Source organism: Necator americanus, chromosome I (genome assembly GCF_031761385.1).
Source record: "Necator americanus strain Aroian chromosome I, whole genome shotgun sequence".
Taxonomy (NCBI): domain Eukaryota; kingdom Metazoa; phylum Nematoda; class Chromadorea; order Rhabditida; family Ancylostomatidae; genus Necator; species Necator americanus.
The window spans coordinates 10,697,537-10,715,353 of record NC_087371.1 but is presented as its reverse complement, the minus strand read 5'-3'; the positions used below and the strand labels follow the sequence as shown (position 1 = coordinate 10,715,353).

At 39.9% G+C, this 17,817-nt stretch overlaps 1 protein-coding gene across 3 annotated transcripts in view; it reads left to right on the top strand.

The window, feature by feature from the left end:
- Nucleotides 1-7,996: 7,996 nt before the first annotated feature.
- The window catches only part of RB195_005110 (uncharacterized protein), a gene marked incomplete at both ends in the record, with an annotated part of 28,668 nt that continues 18,847 nt past the window's right edge, over nt 7,997-17,817 (top strand). For all 3 annotated transcript variants that reach the window (XM_064177406.1, XM_064177405.1, XM_064177407.1), the window contains 23 exons: nt 7,997-8,108; nt 8,165-8,303; nt 9,889-9,969; nt 10,063-10,135; nt 12,063-12,254; nt 12,364-12,474; nt 12,534-12,649; nt 12,717-12,807; nt 13,010-13,127; nt 13,332-13,450; nt 13,689-13,762; nt 13,837-13,927; nt 13,985-14,130; nt 15,166-15,319; nt 15,381-15,539; nt 15,791-15,883; nt 16,013-16,092; nt 16,160-16,288; nt 16,373-16,532; nt 17,082-17,204; nt 17,406-17,469; nt 17,527-17,606; nt 17,664-17,752. In XM_064177406.1, the coding sequence (XP_064034530.1) occupies nt 7,997-8,108; nt 8,165-8,303; nt 9,889-9,969; nt 10,063-10,135; nt 12,063-12,254; nt 12,364-12,474; nt 12,534-12,649; nt 12,717-12,807; nt 13,010-13,127; nt 13,332-13,450; nt 13,689-13,762; nt 13,837-13,927; nt 13,985-14,130; nt 15,166-15,319; nt 15,381-15,539; nt 15,791-15,883; nt 16,013-16,092; nt 16,160-16,288; nt 16,373-16,532; nt 17,082-17,204; nt 17,406-17,469; nt 17,527-17,606; nt 17,664-17,752 (2,594 nt within the window). The remainder of the gene's footprint in view (nt 8,109-8,164; nt 8,304-9,888; nt 9,970-10,062; nt 10,136-12,062; nt 12,255-12,363; nt 12,475-12,533; nt 12,650-12,716; nt 12,808-13,009; nt 13,128-13,331; nt 13,451-13,688; nt 13,763-13,836; nt 13,928-13,984; nt 14,131-15,165; nt 15,320-15,380; nt 15,540-15,790; nt 15,884-16,012; nt 16,093-16,159; nt 16,289-16,372; nt 16,533-17,081; nt 17,205-17,405; nt 17,470-17,526; nt 17,607-17,663; nt 17,753-17,817) is intronic.

The following is a 17,817-nucleotide window of genomic DNA, read 5'->3' as shown; positions in this document are numbered from 1 at the left end:
GGATTTGTGGCGTATGAACTCGCTCGGAAAAAATATCCAAAAAATGAATAATCTCATAACATTGTTAGGTACTTTTCTTTACCATGCTTTTTACTTTACATATTTTTAAAGGCACAAGATATTTTCGTTTTCGAGATTTTTGTTGATCTGTTGGAAACTTTCTTTTTTAATATTCCTTTAATGATGCTTTTAGGCAACTGGAACTCGAAAAATGTCGTCAGAAAATGGCTGCAAAACCTGTTTTCCTCTTGTTTTTCTTCTAGAAAATTTCAAAAAATAGTTCTTTTTTTCCTACGGAACTGGCTAATTGGTAAGGGTTTTCTTGAATTTTCTGGAATTGAAGTGAAAGCGAGAGTGAGATTAACGGGAATGTTTCCTTTTTTTTCCTACAAATTGAATAGTTTGCTTCAATTTTAGATATGATATGATTATGCTGATTTTTTTTACTTAGTCTCCTGAAATTTTCGCCACACAATTCGCAATTTTTGGATTTGTTTCCAGTTTACTAGTTTTTAGCAATATTTTCCGTCGTACTCTCATCACTACATCGCGGGAATCCGTTGACGAAGTCAATTTCTTCCTCACATTCATCGTCAGTTGAAGTGTTCCTTTTTAGTGGTAGGTGTACGTGACTGTACACAGTTGCAGGTAGTCCTGGATGATTCACACTTAGGATTCCGGAAAGTAACCACTAAAGCGCCTTATACTTCGTCTAATCTAACACTTTACTGAATTTTAAGGAGAGGTGCTTGGAGAGAGAGAGCAGAGCGTCTAAAGCTGTAGTTATGAAGTTCTTTTGCTCTCGTCGCGTAGTGTGAACAGTACGTTATGATTGCTGACCGATCGTAAAGTGAACGGGCGGAGTTCGCCCGTCCGCTGGGTCACCTGGGCCATGCGCACCTTTTACGCTCTCTGCGTTATAGGTCCATAGGTCATGCGCCTCATGCCTTGCTACAGTAAACCACAAAAACAAATAGCTCCTCTTTTTCTACGGCCTTAAGTTGGATGGAAATACGAAGAGCAATTTTATACTTTTTTTCAGCGACGTGGTGTGATTGTCCTTTTTTGATCGTATATCTATCTTCTGATATTATCAGGTTATTGTCATCTAGGTTTTGAAGTTTTCTTCCTTTCTTGGTGGATAGATATGATATCGTAAACTTTAGAACTTTTAGAGAACCTGTAGAACGTGAATTTATCGTACATGAATAGTATCTACACTCTAACCGCCTGTGCCTCTCTACAAACTTGCAAACAATTTTTTTTGCCACTTACCCCATCCGTGTATTTGCATAACCTAGCATCGGCCAGCAGCAAACCACAAGGATTCGCCTACCGTCTGGTTGTCGCAACAACTAAGACGCCGCTTTTTCTTTCGATGGATTCCCTAACGATTCCTCCTTAAATAACGTTATTTTTTTCTGGAACGTTGCCGAAAAAACCAAGTATTCTCTTTCTCTGAGCCGCTACTTTGTTTTGACTTTTAGTATCTACTTCTCATGTAGTGATAAGGATATGTACATATTTCTCTACTGCTTAGCATAAAGTTTAATTTCTTGAAAAAAACTTGAAGTTCCTTTTCATCCAGAACTGCTCCAAATGTTCGAACATATTTCGTTAACTCCTAACACATCTGTCACTTTCTTCCTTTTATTGTAATTCGCAAGTTCATTTGAGTGAAAAATTCCTCCTACTCTCAGGTCAAAGTCAAAATCGCATCGAAGAAGGGGAAATTATGACGTTTCTTTTCATAAGCTTAGGTTATCTATTTTAATTAATAGAAGTGAGCTTGGCCAGCTTAAATGGGTCAAAAAGGACAGATTGCTTCAATGAGTTAGCTGGAACCTTCACAGATTGCTTGCTTATCTCTAAAAAAATATGGAACCCTTAACTCCTCATTTTTTTTAAAAGCACTTGCACTATCTTGCGCGCAATTCGTACTACACTAGGTTTTTTTTTAGAAGTTATTACTATTATTACCATTAAAATATGTATGAATGATTCATGATGCTTTCATTAGAGAACTATTAATTTCGAATCAATGCTTGGATGTTTAGAAATTCTGCGGTATTCGGCTATTCGAATATTCGAGTATTCATGAATGTGCAATACCACCTATGCGTTGATGATTATAAAAAAATTACTTCTATCTTCTGGTTTTTTTTTGCGCTAGAAGCATAGGGCTTAATTGCAAGCCTTCTTATTTTGCGCTCTAAATGTGCCCGTTTATAAAATCAATCAATAACACCATATCCTACAATCCATCAGATCTTTCGATCGATAAGCATTTTTGTGGATGTGTTATCAGATGTGGTTAATACGGTCGCCGACCGTAATTATACGAAAGAGTGATGAATGGATGGATGGGCGTTGTACATATCTTCCGAACGTTCCTGATGGTGTTCGGGTTCCTCATTGATTGAAACTCGGAATCATTTGCATCTATAGAGTTTTTTTTTTCGAAGTGGTGAGAATGAGCAGAAAGGGAGCAATTTTCCCCTTTTTATTGATTAGTTATCGATTGAGTTATTGACCAGTTTTATTGATTTTTGTTGAACAGTCTTACCGTAAACCCAAAAATCGCCTATAAATAATGTCCAGATTTTTTTTCATAATAACGACCAGCGATAGAGTGAGCTATGCTTTGTCTGGAGCCCTTTTGGGTCCAACAAAGGAAGGTAAGTGTCAAAAAATCACCGAATCAAAAAAACTTTAAGTAAAAGAAAACCAGAGAAAAAAAGAAATACTTAAAAAGAACCACATTTAACATCACTAAACGTAAAGCATCAGTAAAGCGAAAATGATTAAATTTTTTTTGATAAAAACTAATAAATAAACCAAATTTGAAGTTACTATGTACTACTCTATAAATATGTCGATGCCATGCATGAGTACAGTAAGGTTCAACACCTCCTGTTCAGATGATCCATTACCGTAATCTGCTTATGGTCGGCAAGCACTTGACATCGGCTCAGCATGTGGTCAACATTCATTCAGCAGGTGGTTGGCGCACTATGCGTCCACACCTTACATTCATACCTTCTTATTCTTCTTTTCTATTCCTTCTTCTTGTTATTCTTCTTATTCTATATCCCAATTTTTCCACCTTTTTGATTTACTGTAGTCTTTCTTATTGTATTCAAGAATTTCCTAAGAGGGTGCGAGAAATGGTGATTAGCTTTGACTCCTAAGAAAGCTGTACTTACGAAAATATCTGTAAATTTGATAGATCCCGAAGAAGTAAAAATTTTTGGAATAGTTGGAACTGCACAAGTAAAATTAGGTGTTTTTTCTACAATGGATGAGTCTTATGACAGGCAAAATTTAATTATACGGAGAATCACAGCAATAATTTCTATTTTCTTCGATCTACGCGTGGGTGACTACCTTTTTTCACGAATCTTTTATTTTCTTTGCAGTTGTTTTTAGCGTACACTAGCGTTTCACCGGCTAACTACAATTACATACAGTACCTATACTTTGCGCCATACAGCCGGGAGCACTTATGCTCACCTACGCGACCGCAACGCGTCTGCCGCAACGCAAACGACTTCCTTGCTTGACAGAAGCAGTCTCTCCTCCTACAATACTTCATCTAAGGAATTTCCCACTAATTCTTCATCTCCATAGTGATTCGTACCTGTGAGAGTGACGGAGCGAACATCTGGATCTCGGCGATAGCCGTTAACGTGATAGCTGTGTGTAGTGTGGAAAAAAAGCGTTTAACACACCACCGTCAAATGGTTATTCCAGTGAAAATCCACACTATACACGCGTGAAAGACATAAACACGGACATGGATCGTTCGCTGTGTTCGTTCGTCGGAGATCTTCCGCGTTTCAAGCGTATTCTGATCTGATTCATACGTCAATAAACGTAGCAATCCACATCCATGACTCAAACGTGTACCATTCCCATTTTTGCAGCAATACGAAGCGATCAATAAATCAATAAGACCTCATTTATGTCGGCGAATTCAGTTGAGTTGGTGACTTCCTTTGACAGAAGACTTTCCAGCTCTAGGTAAGCCGACTGACAACATTTCTAGGATCAAATTTATTTACTGTACTTACGTTTGACAGCCCCACTAGAGTAATTATCGATTGATCCTCTTCTCTAATTACCCCAATTAGCAGCGGCCTAAGAAGTGCATATGTTGTTGTGGGTGTAAGCCTTTATTACAGCACAGGAATAATGAGATCGCTGCGCACTGATCGAGTGTCCCGTTAACCTCCACTTATGGAATACCGGCGTTGCTGTTCTTCTCCTCATTCGTATCGATTGATTTCATCGATTAAAATTGCCTCTGCGGGAACGATCCATGCAATGTTCCTGACCAAAAATGTCATGGCATTTGTTGTTTAATAGCAGCAAATCGCATGTGACTCATTCGATGTAGCACTAAACAGAAATGTTGAAGCGTTGCGGTGCCTCTCTGCACTCGGAAATGAAATGTAGTCACATTTCATTTTCGAGTTTTTCGAATATTCGAAAAGTTTGTTTTTTTGAACATGGTCGCGTGGTCCGTAAATGTACAAGAATTGTATTCATGTAAATTTTCCTCGGGTTATTTTTGTGTCTTAAGAGTGATCATGTGTTTTCCGTGACGTTTTCCGTTACTAATGGAAGGATTTTTCAGAAAATCCTTTTTTTTATTGATTTTTCATCCTATCTTTTCTTTTTTTTTTTGTAATTTTCTGAATTTCGTAGTTAGCAGCCGTAACGACTTAAAATCTTTATTCTTTACTCTACTTTCCCCTTCAAGTTCACTTCGGTATCCAACTGTTTTCATTTTCTTCTTGCATCTGAGAGCTAGGAGATATAATAAGATATTCAAATCTGGTCTTATTTCGCAAAAAATTTCATCTTTATTTCATATCATCTTTAAGTTCCTGTCTTATTTTCCTTATTTTTAAAACTTTCTTGAAATGGACCATCCAGATGTCTTTGATCAACTAATAAGCTGTCTGGATGGCTACATAGAGTGGCATTACCACCCTCACAACCTCACACTTGTTTCTTTTTTGGATAATTTTTCGAAGGATTTCACAAAGTCCATGAGGACCGGTAATATTCATAAGAAATATGGTTTTCTATTTGCTATTTCTTTAAAATCACCTACTTAAACACAATTCTCTAGTATTTGATCTTTTTTATATTGTTAATTATTTTTCGAAACACATCCACAACTTTTTCACTCAGCGCTCTTTCTTATGCGTTCTTCTCTTCCAGAAAACAAATTTCAGTAGTTGAGGAAATTACAATAGGTATGCTAATTTTTTTTTTGTTTTCTTGATTCCGAATTCTTTTTTAAGTGCGATGGTGAGTAATGTATTTGTACTATGTAAGGGTATTTTTTTACCATTCACTCTCTTAAAAAATGGGACTACTTCCGTCCGCAACTGCAGAATCATCAGCAAACGTTAGTTCTTATATTGTCAAATCATCGTTGGAAGAGTGTCGTGCGTCGACGACCGTTTGCGCCACTTTTTCCCCCTTCATTGACGGGGCTCGTACTATCAACGCGCCATATCGTTTGTACGTGTAATGGCGCACGCAGACCAGAAGAAACATTTTTCTACCCTGAAGACGTTCACCATTATATTATTTTAGTAGAGTATTTTAGAGTATATTTGCAGACTACAGCTACATATTTGTAGCTGTAGTCTGCAAATATACTTGTTTTTCTTTATTAGTTCCAGAGAAAACCGTCTTATGGATCGATTCGTTTTCGCTAGTAGCGGAACAGTTCTATCCTGTTCGTGTTTACTTGTAGCTCAACTGCTTATCATAACTCATCTACATTTTTATGTTATGTTCCGCTAGTAGCGTCACAAAAAAGTTCGGGGACACGTCGAACCGACGATTTGCAGAAAATGAATGATTTGAGAGAAATACAATTAGATATGGCGAGAGTACCTGCAGGATTTTTAACTCAGCAGCGACTTGATTCATGGGGTTCGGCACCAGACCAAGCGCCAAAAGTAACGGATAAAGTAGTTTGACACTCCACTGATCAATTCCCCCAAGATTTGCCTACTATTTTCGGTTCAATTCGGAATCGTTTAAGTTTTGAGGTCAAAATCGTTTTGAGGTTTTTATGAACGGGGTCTCTGACCTATACGACGTGAGTTGCACGTCCCAGCTGAGTTTGTTCTTCTCCCTTTCAAGACCAGTCCTGTAGCGATTTGTCAACGTCAACGAAGTTAGGGATTTAGCTGGTCTACGGCGGCTTCGAACCATCGGCTATTAGAACCTAGATTTTCGGATGTCTGAAAAATTGAATTTTTTCGAACCATACAATCTCAATGTTACTCTCAATTCCTCTCCATGAGGTTCCTTTTTTTCTACGATGCTTCATATCTTTGTACCTTATAAATTCTTTTAACTATCGAAGTATTAAAGACCAATTTTTCCCGTATAAGTCCTAAAAAATTCCATGGATACCGACAAATTTCAGGTGTCTCGCGGTTTGGACTTTTCACTTTTTCAACTTTTATTGTTTTTTTTTTCGTCTTCAGTTGATCGATGACTTCCGATTTCTCTCATCTGCAATATCGTTCAAGCCAATACTCTTATGCTGGGATTTTTCCGCTGCTAAACGAATGAGAAACGTAGAAAAGTTATTTCAAACATCAGCTGTCTTCGCTGTTTTCTTTTTACTTGTAATTACTTCCAAACTCTGCTGTCCATCATCTTTTTATGCTGACTATTACATTTCTACCTCTTTAGAACTGGTTTTCGTTGAAAATGCAACAAAAAATCGTTCGAAACACAACTGCAATTTGATTGATACTGTTTTTTTTTGTTACACTATCAGTGGCGCCGTGATTCTATTTCCTGTCATTGTGGCGGACTCGGTGGAATTTAAAGCCATGGGACATTTTTTTTTCGTTTTTTCCCCTTCTTCGCTATTAGCGCGCAACAGCAGCGCAGTAACTGTCCGAAGAGCAACCTACTAAACTATACTTGTAGACTTATTTTCTTATTTCATTTTTCTTTAAGTTTCCTTTTGACAATCTGAAACAGATTTCCGCATGCCTAACCTTGTAGGTGATTCATTGAATTCCAGTTTGACCGGATTTTTTCCAAAGCGGTTGATAATCGACCAAAAAAAGAAGAGGTCCAGCATAAAGTGCTCATTTTCCACAAGTATATTCCTGCTTGCTAGCAGTTGAATTGATATAAACTTCAACGGAATGTCCTTGCATACGTCCTGCTATAGGATAAACGTTCCACGGAACGTTAATATAAGGTCTTTAGAATTTCGGAATGACTCAGATTCCCTCAAACTAATTGGAAATTCCCGTTCTTCTCATGGTCGAATTGTTTGTGGGCGGAGCTCGTGCTCACTGTGAAGTGGTAACCACACCTTAAATGCTAGGAATGGTGTTCCTAGGAATTTTTTTCTCCAGTCAGATGCAGTCAAATGCTCATTTATTGTTAGTTTTCAATGTCCATTTTCATTGTGTGGTGTGAAAGGTTATTCGAGACATGATATCATTTGTTTTTTCCGCTTCTCTGTAAACACTTGAAAATATTTTTCATAGCTTTTCTTTGCAACATTTAGGAATAAAACTGTCGTATTTATAATAACTTTATAACTTCTTGTATCTGAAAACTTGAGAAGAAAAATTCGACGTTATTTTTTGAAGCATGAACAATTGAAGATGCTTCATTCCTATTTTTTTTAACGAACAGGATGGAAATGGAATAATTTTTATTAGTCTTGCACCAAATATCTATGAAGCATGCTTAACGATTGTAACGCTTCGAGGCGATCGTTTTCAAAAACCTCGAATATTCCGAAATATTTTTGATTCCTATTGGTTTTTTTTTTCGTGTCAAAGAGAAAAGAGCAGACGTGAAAGTACCAGCATTGCCGGAATTTCTCCTGTCGATTGTGTCAGGATCTCCGTCGTTTCGAAGTCGGTGCTCGTTCCTAATTTCATATCCTGCCGTGTTGCAGCCGTGTTCGATCGCACTTCCACGCACGATGCAGTTACTCAGTCCGTTGGACTGGATTGCTGCCATCGTGCTGCTGGTCGCCTACACGAATTGCCAGGACGACTACGATCCATATCAGGAGTTTATCACAACCGAAAGCGGTAACTGGTGAAATTTGTAAGTTTTCCGAGAAAAGAGGCGATGTCCGCAATTACAGAACGCGGTCTCTTCCCCAGCATTTTCAATCTGGCAACAAACTCCTTGATTAACGCTACTGCCACTTGTGGATATTCAAAACGGGAGGAGTACTGTAAATTGGTAGAGCACGTGTTATTACGGAAAACAGCAACCGGAGGGTAAGTGTTCTCAGTTCGGTGGCGGTGATTTGGAATCTGGTCAACTTATGTCCCAACTGTTGTTGTACCACAGTGCGGATATTGTTGGACCCCAAAAAGAAAACAGTAGACATTGTTCGCGTTATTTTGCGACCTTTTGCGGAATTCTTTTGGTTTAGAGCAGTTTCGTCATGTCATCCTAGTTATATTCGTTAGCTTCAGTTCGCAGGAATTGCTTCTAACGTTCTGATTTTTCCCGTGGGGTTTATACCTTCATCTAAGCACCTTGAGAAGAGTCTTTAAGGGGATTTGCATAACTCTCGGTTGTTTGTTGTTCGGTTGAACCGCAGTAGCTGAGTTATAGGAGGGTCACGCGTCAGATATGGAGGAGGAGCTGTAATTTGGCTTTAAATAGAATAACTGTAATCGGCTACTGTCTCTCTTCAATCGCAGGTGTCTGAAAGTTCTTTTTTCTCATGGTTGCACACCCCAGGTACTTTGTGTGTGTGTGTGTGTGTGTGTGTGTGTGTGTGTGTGTGTGTGTGTGTGTGTGTGTGTGTGTGTGTGTGTGTGTGTGTGTGTGTGTGTGTGTGTGTGTGTGTGTGTGTGTGTGTGTGTGTGTGTGTGTGTGTGTGTGTGTGTGTGTGTGTGTGTGTGTGTGTGTGTGTGTGTGTGTGTGTGTGTGTGTGTGTGTGTGTGTGTGTGTGTGTGTGTGTGTGTGTGTGTGTGTGTGTGTGTGTGTGTGTGTGTGTGTGTGTGTGTGTGTGTGTGTGTGTGTGTGTGTGTGTGTGTGTGTGTGTGTGTGTGTGTGAAGGTTATTTTTGATATTTCTGGATATTTTCCGCAGAGTTATTGGTCTGCTTCACACCCATTCTGACCCTTTCTGGCCAGTGATCAATGATTAACCTCTCATTGATTACGTTGATTCAATCATTCGGAAAATAAAGAATAAAGAGAAGGATAAGAATGTATTTTTTCTGCGTATCTTATTTACTGAAGCTAAAAAAACTATTTTGTAAAGGTACATATTTTGATGTACGCTTAAAGGCAGCGTGTCATGAAATTGACGAGGCACAGAAATTCAAGGAAAACCGTAGAGTTCGGGTTGTAGATTATGGAAACTAGCGTGGCTCCGCTCATCTTTTCCTACCCGTCGTAGAAAATGGTATGGAAGACGCCATTCTTTCCTACGAAATCAGCTGCAACGCGCCATTTTTGTGCATGTGCCGTCCTATTCAAGGGAAACAAATGAATAGGAAGCTGAGTGAACTGAAACATGCACAATTGTTCGTTTCGTTCTAACGTAACTCGTAGGACCTAAAGCGGTTCCCATGCCGTTTTAAGGATGAGTAGGGGAACTGAGCGGGGCCAAATTCATTTCCGTCATCGGCAACCCGAACTCCTCGTTCTCCCGGGGTTTCTGTACCACGTCAATTTCGTGATACGCTGCCGTTAAATGATTTTCGATCACTAAAAAAATCTTTCTTGTTTGTATTGTATTGGAGTCCTTGTCGAATCTTTATTTCTGTTGGATAACTCACCTAAGAGTAGGGAAAGGGCTAAATTTGGTTTTTTTCCCATCTTAGGAAAATAAATTATATCACAGATCGCCCCAATGTGACATCTGTGACGCGAACGATGCTCGTCATCGACATCCGATAGAATTCGCCATAGATGGCACGAAAAGGTGAGTAATTAATGTAGATCACTGCTGATCTTTTTGATCTACTAGATAGATTACTGAGCTACTTCTTGATCTCTCGATCGATCAACATTCCAGGTGGTGGCAATCGCCATCTTTGGCGAATGGATTGGAGTATGAGCGGGTCAACATCACGATCGATCTGCGACAGGTATTCTTCTTTCTCTCCCTTTTTTTTTATTTCTACGTTTTTGCTTTAACTTTTCTTCGTACTCTCTTCATACCACGTTCTCCTTCTCTCAAACTGTTCTATTATCGCAAAAGCATATTGACCCTAAGTCTCTGCGGTGTTTGACTTTGGTTGCGCCATACAAGCATCGTAAAGGAAGTTTGCCAGCGCTCTTAAAGGTGATGGTCTACCAGGGGTCAGTGAGAACACGGTACCGTAATCGTATGTCCTGCTCGTTGGTTTATGCAATATATGGAAAAGAGTAAATGATTAAAATACATGAATGCATATTTATTTATTCATATCGAAATTCGTGAATGATGCTCCTCGAATTTTCTTCGAATTCTTGTGACAGGGCTACTGTACTTCTTATACATGGATTAGCAGATGCTGAAAAGAACTTTTCCCTTCTCGAAACTGTTGCAGTTTCTGCTATTACCTTTTTGATCCGGGTATCTTCCGATTTCTGAGTGTTTCCATCGTTTTTATACTGCTACGTCAAAAATTGCACTTTCTGTGAACATTCTGGTAAGTTTCTTGAGGTTGCAACCAGAGTCACCAACCAGAGGTGAATGCTGGATGAACCGTCATCAACCAGAGGCATTGGTTGCGCTTCCTGGCATTTTTGCAATGAAAGTATTATTATAGAATAGAAAAAATAAGAGTAGAGGAAAAGGGATCTTAAGATCTACGTTTTGTCTCTATCCTTAGACGAAGGGAAGAATAGACGTGTTAATAGGATATATGAGAAGAATTTATCGCTGAGGTAGCGGGATTCTTCACAACATTTAGTAGTATTTATTTTTTCATCAAGGAAAGAGCAGAAAAAAATATTCTTCGCACGAAGCGTGGTCCCGCTTAAAAGAGGAGAAGGTAGTGAGCGCATCTTCATGCGTCATTGCAACTCTTTTGTTTTTGTAATCTAATTTTTTATGTTCTCAACGCTTAGGTAAATGCTTGTGAATTTTTTGTAGTTACGTTTTTTATGTTTTGTAATCCTTTTCTCTCTCAACGCTTAGATATACGGCTGTGTGTGTTGCAAACGTTTCTTCGATTATGTAACAATTATTGCGCTGTTATGTAACGTATAGATATTTATATTCATGGGTTTAAAGGCATCACCCCACGAATCTGAGGTGGTGCAGATTTCAGGTGGAGTATTCTTATAAGGGATAGTAGATTATGGAGAGGTAAGTGATTCCGTCCATTTCTTCCTAATCGCCTTAAAAAACGGCCCAGAAGATGCGGCGCCGCACAAGGCTGGCGCGCTCCAGTCGAACTCCTTGTAGAAAAAAGTGCGCCAGGACGCCCGACACCGTATCTTCCGGGCCGTTTTTTAAGGCAATTAGGAAGAATGGACGGAATCACCCTCCTCTCCACAATCTACTATCCCTTATAAGAATACTCCTAGTGAAATCCGTATCACCTCAGATTCGTGGAGTGATGCCTTTGATTACGCAAGTTTGAGGTAAATGCTTTCCATTTCTGAACCTCCATACAAGCGAAAGTTTACATTTAGAATTCACTCTCGAGGCTCTTCAGTAGGGAGGATTATGGATATGAATAAGGTGGCAAGGATGGCTAGCTACTTACGGCTGCACTAAGGGGGGAAGAGGGATCACATGTATTGGAGTGGGTACGGTAAATATAAGTTGAGGAGATCACACAGACAGACTAGATACCAATAGCTTAAGTTAATTTGGTGGTTGTTGACTGCCACTAGCCTAAAAAATGCGGCTAATCGCCTCCGATCTCGGTAGAAACATCAGAAAGGTCCGGCAGCCGCTCCACAAGCCCTGCTGGCAGCCTGACGAGTAAGCATCGTCAGTACAGTAGAGTACATCTTAAGCGAAATCATCGAAAATTCCCATGAAAAATTTTTGCGAATGCATAAAAAAAAATCCTTCAGGAGTACCAAGTCGCATATGTGATCATCAAGATGGGGAACGCTCCCCGTCCGGGGACATGGGTTTTGGAGAAATCGTTGGACGGTGTCAACTATGAACCATGGCAGTACTACGCGATGTCGGATGCAGAATGCATGCGACAATTTGGTGTCCCTGCAACGACTGGAGTGCCGAAATTTCAGCGGGATGACGAGGTACTGTAGCATCCCACTTCCCTAATTTTGCTCAAAATTAGCATCCTACCACTTTGTGAATTATCCAACATTTTGAGGCAACTCGATCAATAAAGTTCATTTTGTTCAGGTTCACTGTACTAGTGAGTATTCAAAGATCACACCGTTGGAAGGTGGTGAAATTCACACATCACTCGTTAACGGCCGTCCCGGAGTGGAAAAACCGTCACTGGAACTGCAGGTATCCGACCACACCAAATCGATGTCGATCAATACCATAATTATTGATCGTTTGTTCAGAAATTCACCCGTGCACGATATGTACGATTGCGACTTATCTCACCGCGCACTTTGAACGCAGATTTGATGATCATCAATAGACAAACTCATCGGATCGATAAATCAGTAACGATGAGGTAATTTGAGGATGTTTATCGATCGATTGCATAGTAGGTGATTAAGTATTAATCTCTGATCTTTCAGATATTTCTATTCAATCTCGGACATATCGATAGGTGGACAATGTATTTGCTATGGACACGCTGAGAGTTGCCCGAGTGATCCAGTTACGGGGGTAAGCAGAAGAGATCGATATTATTGATCGATCAGATGGGTTACTAAACTTTTCTTGTTCTTCTTGTTCTTTTCTATTGAGAGGGGTAATCTGGAATCTTTATACGCATTTATTTTAGGACATTTTTGTATTATTTTGATAGCCAAGTCGTATCAAACAGTCGTATCGACCAAGATTATTGATTGATCGATTTTGATTTCAGCAATTCAAATGCGAATGCCGACATAACACCTGCGGCGAGTCCTGCAACAGATGCTGTCCTATGTTCAATCAACTGCCTTGGAAACCAGGAACGAACGCACACCCGAATATATGTCAACGTATGTGCTTTTAAATCGTGAATGATCGACCAATCAATAAATAGGATCCGCGTTTGTGCCCACTGATCATCGTTGAAATTCATTTTCGAGTTAGATTAATTTTATTGCCTTCGTGGAAAAAGCAAGGAATTCTGCTAAAAAGTACGGAAGAATTTTTGGAAGCTATGAACTGTTTGTTGCTAAGATCAACGTCGAATTTTCCAGAATGCCAATGTTTCAATCATGCGGACTCTTGCGTCTATGACGAAGAATTGGACAACAATAAATGGTCGATAACACCTGAAGGGGTTTACGAAGGTGGAGGACGATGCCTGGATTGCAAGGTGATTGCATGTACTCTTGGTGAGGGCGGGGCCTCTCTTCTAAGCCGTTCCCATTCAAATTTTCTTGTATCCTTTAACGGTTTTGACGATAGTTTTCAAATCATTTTACCCACAGCAATTCATCTTGTTTTGGGTGCTCATAAATAAATACATAAATAAACAAAACGTACATAAACAAAAGGTTTTTATGTTTTGCTTGTCTTGATTTATTGGAGGTTCTGGATGAGGCCAATTTCAGCACAACACCGAGGGATTCAACTGTGAAAGATGTAAGGATGGCTACTATCGACCGAGTGGACTCTCACACTATAGGTAGGAACCTAAGAATAGGGCCAGAACATTCGGCATGGGACTGCTCCGCCCACAATCATCATCCTTATTTTCAGAGAGGACGCTTGTCGAACATGTGACTGTGATTTGACTGGATCCATTAGTGACGTGTGTATTCGGGATGATCAAAGCGCTCTCTCCGGACAGGTTCGTAGATCAGCAATCGATTGATGAGGAATATTTGGCGTAGTTCCGCAATTTCAGCATCCTGGTGATTGTGTATGTAAGCCGGGATTCGGAGGAAGGCGCTGTGAACGTTGCGCACGTGGCTACCGTAATTATCCAAAATGTGAACCGTGTCCGTGTAACCAAGCCGGCTCAGTGAATTTTGACACATGCGAGGAGGAGAAGTTGGTATTTTATAAAGTCTTTAGTTGGTTCTAGTTCCTAATAATTTTTCTTCCACAAAGTTGGAGGAAATGATTGTCAACCAAAAAAAAAACTCCAATCAATCAATATTTGATTGATTGGACTTTTTTGGTACATACTAGGCAATGGTTCTTCAGTTCTTTTTTTGGAACGAATATGGAACAGGAAAAAATTTGTTGTCTTGTCCCAAATAAATAAAAAATAAAGTAATTTCTGGAAATTGAAACAGAATAAGATTGAAACGGCAGTATTTTGTAGCGAAAACAGCTTATTGTTGGTTTTACATGGGAACGGAATAATAACCTACAGTTGGTCTGTATTCTTCTGGACTTCTTTTAAAAATTAATTTTGCCAACTCTGAGCATATCCTCCTGCAAACTCGTTTGTTTGTTTTGAATTGATCCGGAATGATAAAGCATTGCCATTCGTTTTGCCCGAAGATCACACGAGTTATTTATTTTAGTTTTTAGTTATTTACATTTATTAGTGTTTATCAATTATCTATTTAATTGTTTATTTGTTTCTTTGAAACACCCTCAGACCCTGTGCCATAATACAGAAACAAGAAGTAACAGAGCTCACTAGAATATCACTCAAATTTTATTCAGCAAAGTTGGACCTTCATAGCACTTGTGTGATGAGTTGACGGGTCATCCTCCTGGTACAGAAGGTGAGGAATCCTCACGGGACTCCTTTTCCCAAACCTAGAACAACTACTGCAGTAGAAGAACGCTTACCTAGGTCTGGATGACCAACTGAACCCAAAACGGATGACGTCAAGGGGCCTGGGCGAACTAGTGTGGGGACCTCAGGCGGGCTCACTAACTTTGTTATCCTTGAACGGTTAATCACCACTAGAAGAGAATAAAAACCAAGGAAAGGGGAAGATATAGGGGCGAACTTGAAAAAGAGCATGTCAAGGCAGAATTCCAACCAGCTAGTGTCATAAAAGAACTTGAAAATTGGAAAATTCATCAAAATTATTGATTATTGGAGAAATTATTGATTATTTCCAGGTGCAAATGTAAAACAAATGTCGAAGGCCTATACTGCGACCGATGTCGCCCAGGAACAATTCATTTGGATGCTGAAAATCCGTTAGGATGTCAGGCATGCTTTTGTTTTGGGATGACGGACAAATGTCGTGAAATCGCGTGGACTACGGCTGTGGTAGGTCAACTGTCGCCAACGATTAGATGACGGATAACGGATAAGTAGCGTGGAATTGCAGATCTCGAACAATGTCGGTTGGAATTTGACGGATCTTAGCGGTGGGCGAGACGTACGACCGGAAGTCGAGAATCGTGAAGTGCTAATGTTCAACGCTAATCAGAACAAGGATCGATCATTGTTCTACTGGAAGGCGCCGGACACATTTACTGGAAATATGGTAGGTGTGGGCGCAGTTTCACGTGGATTACTTAGGAAGGGGTCTGCATATATTGCTTTTAAAACGGTGCGGTGAAGCTTCAACCTTACCCGCCAATCACAATCTGTTTGATTAAGTGGGCGTTGCATCCGAGTTATGATTGGACGAAGGCCTTGCATGTAGCCAATCACGGATGTATGTATGTAAAAGTGTTAATGTAAAATATATGTAAAGATGTATGTAAAAGTGGAAATTTTGTTATTTTGTTCCAGCTCAATAGTTACGGTGGACATCTGCATTATTTTGTCTACTATGTACCGATGGAACAAGGGAACAGTGTCCCAGTTGCTGACCTCGTTATAGAGGTGAGCTTCCTTAGTTCTGAAATAAATCCTCGAAAAAGGAGAGGAAAACGAGAGCAAACTCGGCTGAAGACGAAAGCGATCCTAAGCGCAGCACTATTTTAGTCTCACCAATTATAGTATTTTTTTCAGGGAAACGGTATCAAAATCGAATATTACACCCGAATGGACTTTTTCCCACGCGAAAACATGACCGTTCAGATCCCTATAAGGTAATTGACTACCTATTTTATTACTCTAGACAATGATTACATCACGAATTCGTGAAAATTTTTCCAGAGAAGGTCCCGGCTGGTATAATTCCGTCACAAGAACCCCGGCGGATAAAGCGGACATGCTGAGGGCGCTGGCGGGTGTGGAGCGATTCCTTGTAAGAGCCATGTATCAACAGCAACAACTGCAAAGCAGGTGGGACCGGGGTTACTCCTGCGGTAGTCCCGAATTCTTGCAATGATGATCTTACATGAGAAAATAGAAACGTCACATTTCCAGTATCTTTGGGCTTACATTGGATACGGCAGTACCGCCACCTGAAGGAAGTCCTGTGGATCAAATGGATGAAGACGTACTACATCCAGCACATCCGGACACCCGAATGCGAGGAGTGGAAGTGTGTGAATGTCCGGAGAATTTCGCAGGGAATAGTTGTGAGGTAAGAATTAAAATTAAAGAGTAGTTGGAGTTACAGCCAATGTAGAACTCTGTGATTGGTCAACCAATCATGAACTACGGTCAAGAAACTATACACAATCGAAGTCTCGTTTTCTTTGCGCCAATCCTGTGAATAATCGGAACTAGCCTCCACAGTCCCTCAAATAGTTCAAATGAAACAGGGTTCCTTTTGAAAATTCTTTTTACTGAGTTTTTTTTAAAGTTTAGATCCCTGGAATTTCAAGTTTCCAAAGCTATACCCGTGAAAATACGTTCACTCGCAGTTTTTTTGCAATTACAAAATCTAAGATAAGTAATATGAATGGCATTTGTATGAAAAGGAATCATTCAGGTTTAAATCAACATAATCCAGAAGTATTGTTCATCCTTTTAGTCGCTTATCTAGAGCGATTCCTGTTTTTCCCTTCTGAGATTGACATCTTGGAAGTGAAAATTCCTTCTGAAATGAAGATTTTTTGCTGAAAATAGATTGAAAATCGTTCAAAATTTAGCCATTCTTTGACCAAAGATTTTTCGACATTTTTTCCAGTCATGTGCTCCTGGATATCGCCGTGTAAACAACCAGCTATACGGTGGACGTTGTGAGAAATGCAGCTGCCAGGGACACACGGACAGTTGTGACCCATTCACAGGAGAATGTACCAATTGCAAGGTTTGTTCACGCCACGCCCGCTGGGGACACGTCACGCCCACAAGTTCTCATACGTTTATTCGGGTGGTATCGTGTGCTAAGTTACCGGGAGAATAAAAAGAGGAATTTCTTCCTCTTTAAAGATCCAATAATTCCACACAGCGTTTCGATAACTACCCTCTCCATTCATCATCCAGAAAGTATGGAAATTCAATTTTGCAGCATAACACCACTGGAGTACGCTGCGAACTCTGTTTACCTGGTCATTATGGAAATCCATCCCTAGGTATGACCTTTGAAAATCAAGAACGAATACAACAGATATGAAGTGGTACCTTTTTAGGAGGAGAGCTCGGTGCATGTAGACCATGCGCGTGTCCAACAGCCGAGAATAGTCGCTCAGCGGAATGCGTAATGACGCAGGTATCTAGTCAATATTTTCAATCAATAATGCACTCCTAGCCTGGGGATTGTTTTCAGCTTGTCGTGGCGGGACCTGCAGCTTCACAAGAAGATGCGTACGTGTGCACAGCATGTGAGAGAGGATATGAAGGCAATAAATGTGAAGTGTGAGTCTTCTTTACGTCTTTCTTGTCTTTCTTATGATCTCTTCGCCTTCCAAGAAATTCTGGGT